General features: G+C 43.5%; 1 protein-coding gene across 6 annotated transcripts in view; it reads left to right on the top strand.

Moving 5' to 3' along the window:
- The first annotated feature begins 8888 nt into the window (after nucleotides 1–8888).
- Nucleotides 8889–9927, top strand: part of LOC109927188 (synaptojanin-2-like) — a 182334-nt gene continuing 181295 nt past the window's right edge. For 3 of the 6 annotated variants that reach the window (XM_048601187.1, XM_048601189.1, XM_048601186.1), the window contains exon 1: nucleotides 8891–9673. In XM_048601187.1, the coding sequence (XP_048457144.1) occupies nucleotides 9550–9673 (124 nt within the window). In that variant the 5' untranslated portion in view covers nucleotides 8891–9549. Of the gene's footprint in view, nucleotides 9674–9927 lie in introns of all 6 variants that reach the window. The other 3 variants (XM_048601191.1, XM_048601188.1, XM_048601190.1) reach the window with 2 other exon arrangements.

The raw sequence follows: 9927 nt of genomic DNA, 5'->3' as shown, positions 1-9927 counted from the left end.
TGGAGAATGTATCCCTGGAGACTTGAATCCAGGTTTCCTGGCTCGGAAGTAACAACAGTATCACTGCAAAATTTGAGCCCCTCAAACCTAATGCACCTAGTATTCCTAACCAGGTTCCCATCCAAGTACTAACCAGGCCCAAAGGCAAGAGTCTGCATGACAAACCACCAGCTCAAGTGGTAGTTCCTAGATAAGGGGACCAAAACTGTTCCAGCTGTGGTCTTATTAGTGCCTTGTAAAGTTTTAACAAGATCTCCCTATTTTCATACTCCTTTCCCTTTGAAATAAAGGCCAATGTTACATTTGCCTTCCCTATTACCCGCTAAACTTGGATGTTAGCTTTTTGTGATTCATGCACTTGGACCCTTAAATTCTTCAGAGATCTAACCTTCTTCAGTCATTCTCATTAAATAATATTCAGCTCTTCTATTCATCCCCCATATTGCATAGCAACACATTTTTCCACAATATATTCCAGCTTAGTTCACACTGAACCTCAGAGCATCCCACCCAGACCCATCTCCCTGTAAACCCACCTAATCTACACACCCCTGAACACTACAGGCAATTTAGCATGGCCAATCCACCTAGCCTACACATCTTTAGACTGTGGGAGGAAACCAGAGAAAACCCATGGGGAGAATGTGCAAACTCCACACAGACAGTTGCCTGAGGGTGGAACTGAACCCAGGCCCCTGGCACTGTGAGGCAGCAGTGCTAACCACTGTGCCACCATGCCACACCTTGTGTCATCCTCACTACTTGCCTTCCCATCCATTTTTGTATCTGCAGACTTGGGGCTTGTACATTCACATCCAAATCATTAGTATATATTATAAATAATTCTGTCTGCAGCACTGATCCCTATAGCACTCCACTAGTTGCAGTTGCCATCCTGAAAATTACTCACCCATCCCTAACTCTGTCTTCTATTATCAAATCCTCTATCCATGCTAGTATATTACCCCTTTATGTGCGGTCCTTATTGAATGCCTTTTGGAAAGCCAAATATATTACATCTACTGGTTCCCTTTTATCTGCCATGCTTGTTACCTTCTCAAAGAACTGTAATACATTTGTAAAACATGACCTCCCCTTCATGAAGCCATGCTCTGCTTGATGACGTATTCATAAGTGCTCTGCTCTTATGTCCTTTACAATATACTGACATTTCCCCAATGATATATGTTAAGCTAACTGACTTGTTTTGTCTCCTTTCCTTCTTGTTCATTGGCAGCTTTCAAACCCTCTGGGACTTTTCCAGAATCCAAAGATTCTTGGAAGATTATTATCAGTACATCCGCTATCTCTGCAGCAACTTCTTTTGAAATCCTAGGATTGAATCCACCAAATCCATTGTAGCCCCCATTAAGTAGAAATAGTGGCAGAGTGGTAATGTCACTAGACTGGCAATCCTGGAGATATGGGTTCAAATCCCACCATGGCAGATGGTTAAATCCAATAATTTAAAAAAAAAATTGGAATAAAGAGCTGGCTTAATGGTGACCATGTAACAACTATCATTTGATGTAAAAACACATCTAGTTCACTTATGTCCTTTAGGTTAGGGAATCTGCTAACCTTGCCTTATCTGACCTACATGTGATTTCAGACTCAAATCAATACTTGACTTTTAGCTGCCCTCAAGGCAATTATGGATGGCTAATGAATGCAGGCCTAGCCCATTCTGTGAATAAATAAAGAGAAAAATTTCCATATGGAATAACTATGGAATAGTTACTGTTTTTATTTATTTCTCTCTCTTTATCCTCTTGATTATTTAGTGTTTTTGGAATGCTGATTGTAGTGATTGGAATGAGGTAAACCAGGTAGATCACACAGAATATGAGTTCCCTGATTAGGGCTGTTAACCTGGTCCGATCAAGGAGTCCTGGCAGACAGATATAAACATTACCCAGAAGTTCTGTTCACTCTATGAACCGGCTCTGAGTTAGCTAGATCAGTGTCATGTACTATGCACATGTAAATAAAAGGTGACTTAGTGACGGGGTACCAGCTTTCGTACAGCTATTTCATTGGCAATGAGAGAAAAACACACCCTTAAAGAGATTTGTTCGCAACAGTTGTCTTTGACTTGGGGTAAGCATTTCTGGCATCGGGCTGCTATTTGGAAAGCTTGACTTCTTCGAACCTGCTATTGAAGACTGGGCCCAGTATGTGGGAAGAATGCATTATTTTTTTCCAGGCAAATGGAAAGCAATGAGTAATTCTCATGACAACTTGTAGACCCATAACTTTGTCGGTCATTAGGAGTCTAACTTTCCCTGAGGCACCAGATACCAAAACCTTTCAAGAGTTGACGGATCTAACTGAGGAATATTACAACTCCAAGTCTCCTCTAATTCTAAGACGCTGTCAGTATTATTCAGTAATTCAACAACTGGCAGAGGCATGTGATTTTGGTTCAACTGTAGGTGAGATGCTAAGAAACTGTTTGGTATGTGGGATTAATGGTGCAACCATGCAAAAGCACCTACTAGCTGAAGCCCAACTGGACTTCAAGTAGGCACTTCAAAGTGGCTTTCTCATTAGAAAATGTGGGAAGTGGAACTTATGAGTTAGAGTATGCCAATGGAAGTGGTCACCCTCGCCAAGCCAACTGATCTTGGGGAACACCACTTGAGTGAAGGCAGTTGCATAGCTTCACTCTTGACATATCCTGAGCAGATATCCTAGAACAGCCCACAGCAAAATCCCAAAACAAAGCCCAGTCTCGGCCAAATGGTTAAAGATTTCTCAATGATCTGGGCCAGCAGGCCATTGTTTTTGTTGCCAGTATGCGGACTTGAGACAGCGAAATTGTCCCACTAGGCCTGAATTGGGTAAGGGAACTCATAGGCCGGTATACAGGAGAGTGCACATCCTGCAAAGTCCACCTACATCCGGTTTGGAACAGTCAAGCTGCTTAGCAACATCCAAATTAGAACCAAAGCAAATGTCTAGTTAAATGGTCAGCTGGTTCTAATGGAGATTGATACCGGCATGGCTGTATCAATGATTGTAGAACAAAGTCTTTACCTAAATTCACTCCATATTCCATCCCTTAAGTTTGCGTAAGACCTTGGCCAGGCTGAGAACCTGTACCAAGGAACATTTACAGATTAAGGGTATGGTTTCTTATGAGAAGCAGCTGGTTCAGTTACCACTGATTGTTGTAAAAGACTCAGGGGCAAGCCTGATGGGCAAAATTACTTGAGGAAGATTCAACTTGATTAGCTCAATATTTTTTGATTAGAAAATGGCTGCCTGAGTGAAGTCCTAATTAAATTCCTGCAAGTTTTTCAGGAAGGTCTAAGGACTAAGACCACCTTATATGTTGACCAGGAAGCAATTCCATGATTCTGCAAGGCCCTCCCAGTCTCATTGGCCTTACTTGCAAAAGTAGAGGCAGAAATCAGGAGGCTGGTAAGCGAGGAAATCATCAAACCAGCACAGTTCACGGAATAGGCAGCACTAGTTGTACTGAATGTGAAGCCTGACAGGCTGGATAAATACCCAATCCCTTGCACAGAAGACTTATAGACAAAAATGGTTAGGTGGTGGGGGCTTCACAAAGCTGGACATGAGCCATGCATACCTGCAATTACAGTTCAATGAGGATTCCCAGAAGTATGCTACAATTAAAGCCCATAAGGGTTTGTACCAATGTACAAAACTGCCTTTCGCAGCATCATCAGCCTGTGCTATTTTCCAACGAATGATGGAGATCATCTTACAAAGTCCACCCCAGATTGCCATTTATCTGTCCTACGTGCTAATAACAGGAAAGACCAATAAAGAGCCTTTAGAGAACTTGGACAAAGTGCTTAAATGTTTCTCCAAGGTGGGTGTACTCCTTAGGAGGGACCAATGTGTATTCCAGGCACCCAAGTGACCTATTTGGGCTACAAGGTTGAAAAGATCGGATTACACCTACTGGAAGATAAATTAAGGGTGACCAAAGGTGGCCTGGCTCCCATGTCAATATCGGAGCTTAGGTCTTTTCTTGGATCAGTGAATTATTACGGAAAATTCATACATAACCTGGCCTACATCCCGGTATCCTTACATCTACTATTGAAAAAGGGTCAGCCTTGGAAATGGTCTCGTAGCCAAGTTGCAGTCTTTAGGGAAGTGAAGAAGCAGCTATCATCATCTAAGGTGTTGGCACACTACGATCCCAAGTGAGATGTGGTGCTGACATGCAAAGCCTCCCCATGCGGTACCAGGGTTGTGTTGACTCACCTGTGGCCCAGAGAGGAAAGCCTGATAGTGTAAGCTTCCCAGACTTTGGTTGATGCCGAATGAAAATGAGCCCAGATAGAAAAGGAAGGTTTGGCAGTCATCTATGGTGTGAGAAAGTTCCACCAATACCTTTACGGACATAAATTTGTTGTAATAATGGGCCACAAACCGCTGCCAGGGCTACTTAAAGAGGAAATGGTCATGCTATCCATAGTTTCAGGTCAAATTCAGTGTTGGGTTCTTATTCTGAATGCATACAATTACAAGTTGGAACATGGTTCGGGAGGACAAATGGTGAATGCAGATGCCTTGAGCCACCTCTTCTGGTGGATCCACCACTGCTGATGCGGCCACTAGAAGAGTTTGTTCTGCTTTTAAACTTTCTGGACACCCTTCCAGGTGATTGTGTACAATATCAAACTGTGGACACAAAAGGGTCTGGTCCTGATAAAACTTGAAACAGCTGGTGGTGATGGGGAAAGAAAAGGACCATCACAACCAGAATTGAAATCTTTCTGGACCTGCAGAGACAGGATCCCCATAGAGGTCAGCATATTATTATGGGGAGCGCAAGTGATTGTCCAAAGCAAAGGGGATTCCAAAATGAAGATTCCGGCAAGAAGTTATGTCTGGTGGCCAGGACTGGATGTTGACATAGCTGCATTGGTGGAGCAGTGTCCAGAGTACCATCAAGGGCAAAGATTATCACCAGCAACTCCCCCACATTTGTCGGAATGGCCAGATAAACCCTAGACTCAGTTACATGTCGACCATGCCGGTCCTTCCATGGGCTGTATGGTGTTAGTCATTGTGGATGTCCATTCAGAGTAGTTAGACATGCACAGGGTTCATTAGTCGAATATGGGGACAATGATGGAAAAGTTGCAAGCATCTTTTGCAGTACATGGACTCCTGAAGGTGTTGTTTACAGACAACAGGGCTTCATTTATCAGCAGGGAATTCAAGTATTTCCTAAAATCAAATGGCATTCAGCATGTAAGGACAACTCCACACCATCCCTCATCCAATGGTCTGGCAGAAAAAGCAGTCGAAACTTTGAAGGCAGGCTTAAAGAAATAGCCTACAGCTTCACTTAATACCAAACTATCTTGGTTCCTGTTTGATCATTGGACCACCCCTCATGCAAATACAGAATAGCTCCAGCAGAGTCGCTCATGGGGAGAAGACTCCGCATCAGGTTAAACCTGATCTTCCTGATCTAGTTGCGGGGATACGGTGTCAGGAATGCCAATGCCAGACACAAGACTGCTCTAAGTGCTCTAAGGGATGAAGTTTGGCATCGAAACCACAGGAATGGCCGTCATAGGTAATAGGCATGTTGACGTGATGTCAGGTCTTGTGCTGTACAAAGTTCAGGTAGGAGAGGCAATCCTGAACAAGTATGTGAACCACATGAAAGCTGCAATCTCGCAAACGTGGTAGGAGCAAAAAGATCTGCCATAACATCTGGCAAGGCCGGTCAGAACTTGTGGGTTCTCCCCCTCTATTTATTATCGAAGTAACCTCTGAGGACGAGACGGAGATGGCAGATTTTGCAGTCTTGACGCCATTACTGCCTGAAGAAGACGAACCTCTTCTGAAATGCTCCAGGCATAAAAGGCAGGCTACAGTCCGTTACATGCCATCTGTATCTAAAACACAGTCAGAGGACCTGGACTCGGTGGAAAAATGACCCAGGAGAGGCTACAGAAAAAGAATGGGCTTACGTCCCAGAACATTGTGGTGGTGGTGGTGGTTTGTGGAATCTAGTGTTAGAAACAAGGTCATTAGGTGGATTTCGAAGAATGAGTTCCCTGATTGGACCAGGTTAACAGCCCCAGTCAGGCAACTCTGGCTGATAGATAAAAGCAGGAGTGTCAGAGGTTCTGTTCACTCTTGGAGCTGGCTCTGAGCTAGCTAGATCAGTGTCATGTACTATGCAAATGTAAATATGGAATTCTTTCACTACTAATGTCCTGTGGCACGAAGAGATGCAAAATATTTACTTAATCCTTCTGCCACTTACTGGCTAACAATTACTTCTTCCTCAGCCTTGCTCTCTCAGGGGCCTATGGTCACTTACGTTCATTTTTATGTTACTTGCATGTTTGCCTTCACAGTTTATTTTATCCCTCTCTGTCCTTTTTGGACAATTTTTTTGGTGTTTAAAACTTTCTTAACCCTCTGGTTTACCACTAATCTTTGTCACATTGTATGTTTTTCCTTTCAATTTGATACTATTCTTAACTTTCCTGGTGAACCATGGTTGGTTTATTCTCTTCCTAGATTCGTTATTCCTCACTGGGATATATGTTTGCTCTGAATCATTAAATATTTTCTGCCATCTTCAAAATCAATTTATCAACTAAACCCCTTACCCAGTCTACTACAGACAATTCTGCCCTCATTCCCTTGTAATTATCCTCACTTACATTTAGCACATTTGCTTTCGACTGAATTTCCTCATTCTCAAACTGAATGCTAAATTTACCATGTTCTGGTCACTGTTCTTTCACTCTGCGATCACTTATTAAATAAAACTACTTAATTATATAATGCCAGATCCCTGGTTGGATCCAAAACAAGGGTGGCACAGGGCTTAGTAGTTAGCATTGCTGCCTCACAGTGCCAGGGATTCAGTTTTGATTCCAGCCTTGGGCGACTGTCTGTGTGGAGTTTGCACATTCTCCCTGTGGCTGTGTGGGTTTCCTCTGGGTGCTCTGGTTTCCACCCACAGTCCAAAGATGTGCAGGTCAGGTGGGTTGGCCATAGTAAATTGCCCATAGTGTCCAGGAATGTGTAAGATAGGTGGATTAGCAATGGTAAATGCAGGGTTATAGGGATAGGGTAGGGGGACGAGTCTGGGTGGGATGGTCTCCAGAGAGTTGGTGTGGACTTGTTGGGCGGAATGGTCTGTTTCCACACCATAGGAATTCTACGAATTCGAAAACAACATAAAGTTCTAGGAAATTATCCAAAATATGCTCTATGAATTCTTTCTCGTGGTTACCTCTGCCAATTTGATTTTCCTAATTTGCTTGAAGATTAAAGCCACCCATTATTAATGTACTGCCTTTTTCACTAGCACTCATTATCTCCAGATTTATCTTCTGTCTGACACTATAGCTACCGTTATGAGACCTTTAGATTCCCAGTGTCTTCTTCCTCTTGCTTTTTCTTGCATCCATCCATGTGGATTCTACATCATCTGATTAGATCATTTCTTGCAAATATACTTATTGAAACATATATGATTCTTAGAGGACTTGAGAGGGTAGATGTGGAAATGTTGTTGTGGGAGAGTCTAGCACCAAAGGGCATAATCTCAGAATATGGGGGTTACATATTTAAGACAAAGGTGAGGAGGAATTTCTTCCCTTAGATGGTTGTGAATCTATGGAATTCATTACTGCAGAGGGCTGTTGATGATAGGTCATTAAGTTTATTCAAGGCTGAATAGATTTTTAATCAGTAAGGGAATCAAGGATTGTGGGTAAAAGGCTGGAAGATAGAGTTGAGGATTATCAAATCATCCATGATCTCAATGAATTGTGAAACAGACTCGATGGATTGAATGAGAGATAGTAGGAACTGCAGATGCTGGAGAATCTGAGACAACAAGGTGCAGGTCTATCCCTCTTCTATCCACCTCCCACTCTCTCCCTATTTATTTCAAAACCCCCTTCCCCTCCCCCTTTTCTGATGAAGGGTCTAGGCCCGAAATGTCAGCCTCTCTGCTCCTATGATGCTGCTTGGCCTGCTGTGTTCATCCAGCCCTGCACCTTGTTGTCTCGATGGATTGAATGACCTGCTTCTGCTCATATTTCTTAGTGTCCCTTCCTATCCCACTCTGGATATCATTTTCAAAACAGTTGCTCTGCAAGTTTATATTTTCCATCTCTCAAATCTTTCGCTCCTCTAATTATAAATCTGGGAACGCACTGAATTATTGAGTGCAGTCTCTCTGCCTGTTCTTATGTCAGCCTAATCAGTATGAAGACTTTTTTTCTAATCACTGATTAGAAACAAGTGGGAGTGGACGACAATCTTGCTTCGCAATTTTTGGATCATAGGCCTCACAGAGTTAACTGCTCCACCTCAGTTCGGGTCGGATCTGTTGCCTCCCAATTTCAACAGTGGGCAGACTAGGGAAATCTGACAGCCAACCAGCAGCAACGTCATCCAGCTAAAGGAACTAACTGGGGGATGGGACTAAAGACAAACTGTTTCAAGCAACTTGTCGCTGAGAAGCAGGAAATCTAGGCCAACAGAAGTCCAGACTTCCCTTTGTGTCCGGAACAATACGCCTGCTCATCTTTGCATTAACAACTTTTCTTCCCCCCCAAATAAAACTTACCTTCAGCACTTTGCTCACACAGAAAAAAAGTGCTGCAAAAAAAATCATAATTGGAAATGAGGTACTGAACGTTTCAAAATACGTTCGAGTCGACCGAGGGCTGGGGACCCACCGATAGATATCAGGATTCAAAACTCAGCAGGGCCCGCTGGTGAGATCAGGCGCCCAGAACTGTAGACCGAGTGCACCGCGATTTCTATCCCTGGCCCCAATTGGACCAGTGTGTCAATCGCAGGTTTTACTTTTTTATGGCCTGAGAAGATACTGTATTGGCCAGATGTTACCTCGATTTACACTTTATTAGTAATGAGGCGGATCATCCCGACAGTGACAAGATTACAGCTTGGTGCTGATTCAGAAACAAAAATCAAAATAGTTCCATTTTGACTACCCTGCCCTGAATTCCTATTATGGCATTTGCTGTCAGTTTTTATAACCAGTTGACACAGCAAGAGAAATCCAATACTGTCGATTATTTCCTACCATGAAACATTCCTCAATTTTGGAGGGCACATTTAAATGTATTTGCTTTACTCAACCGTCTCAGCCCCACCTACAGTGAAGTTTTTGGCAAGATTGTTGGCTTTTCCTGTGACCTGTCGATGGCGCTCCAAGTTGCTGGAAAGGTGATCAAGATTGAGATGAGGTTGTTGTTTTTCAGTGGAGGATCAAAAATTGCGTGTCCCATTGGTTCCCGTCAGCTGGACTGGCTCTTTACTTAAGGGCGGGTGAATAAAGCGTCTCGAGGGAGGGTCCGGTGTTGGACGCCTACTTCTTCCTTTCAGGCGTTTTCTGACATGTGGTGGTTTTGGGGCATGTGAATCGGCTTGGGAAAGTTGCAACGTAAATGAGAAGAAAAAAGAGCGGACGGTTGAAAGTGAAAGTCGTGGCTGCCTCATGCTGGATATCTTTTACCTGCGTTCAGAGTTTTTCTTTGAAGGTTGACCATGGCTCTGAGTAAAGGATTCCGAGTGTTTCAGAAGCAGGAGCCTGGTAGCTGCAGTGTGTTACTGGAATCCAGGAGTCGTCAGGATTGTCTCCTCTTCGAAGCTGGGGCTGTGGCCATTCTCTGTAAGTAACACCAGACTTTGGTCCGTGGAATAATTTCCAGAGGAAGCGGGGTGCAGTTACAACATTTAAAAGACATTTGGATAATTACATGAATAAGAAATTCTGGAGGGATATGGGCCAAGCGGAGGCAGGTGGGACCACTTTTAGTTTGGGATTATGTTTGGCGTGGACAGGTTGGACAGAAGGGTCTGTTTCTGTGCTGTGCGACTGTGTCCGCAGCTTTACCTGTGTCCGCAGCTTTACCTGTGTCCGCA

This window comes from Rhincodon typus, chromosome 9, assembly GCF_021869965.1.
Source record: "Rhincodon typus isolate 14 chromosome 9, sRhiTyp1.1, whole genome shotgun sequence".
Taxonomy (NCBI): Eukaryota; Metazoa; Chordata; class Chondrichthyes; order Orectolobiformes; family Rhincodontidae; genus Rhincodon; species Rhincodon typus.
This window is presented reverse-complemented; position numbering and strand designations above follow the sequence as displayed.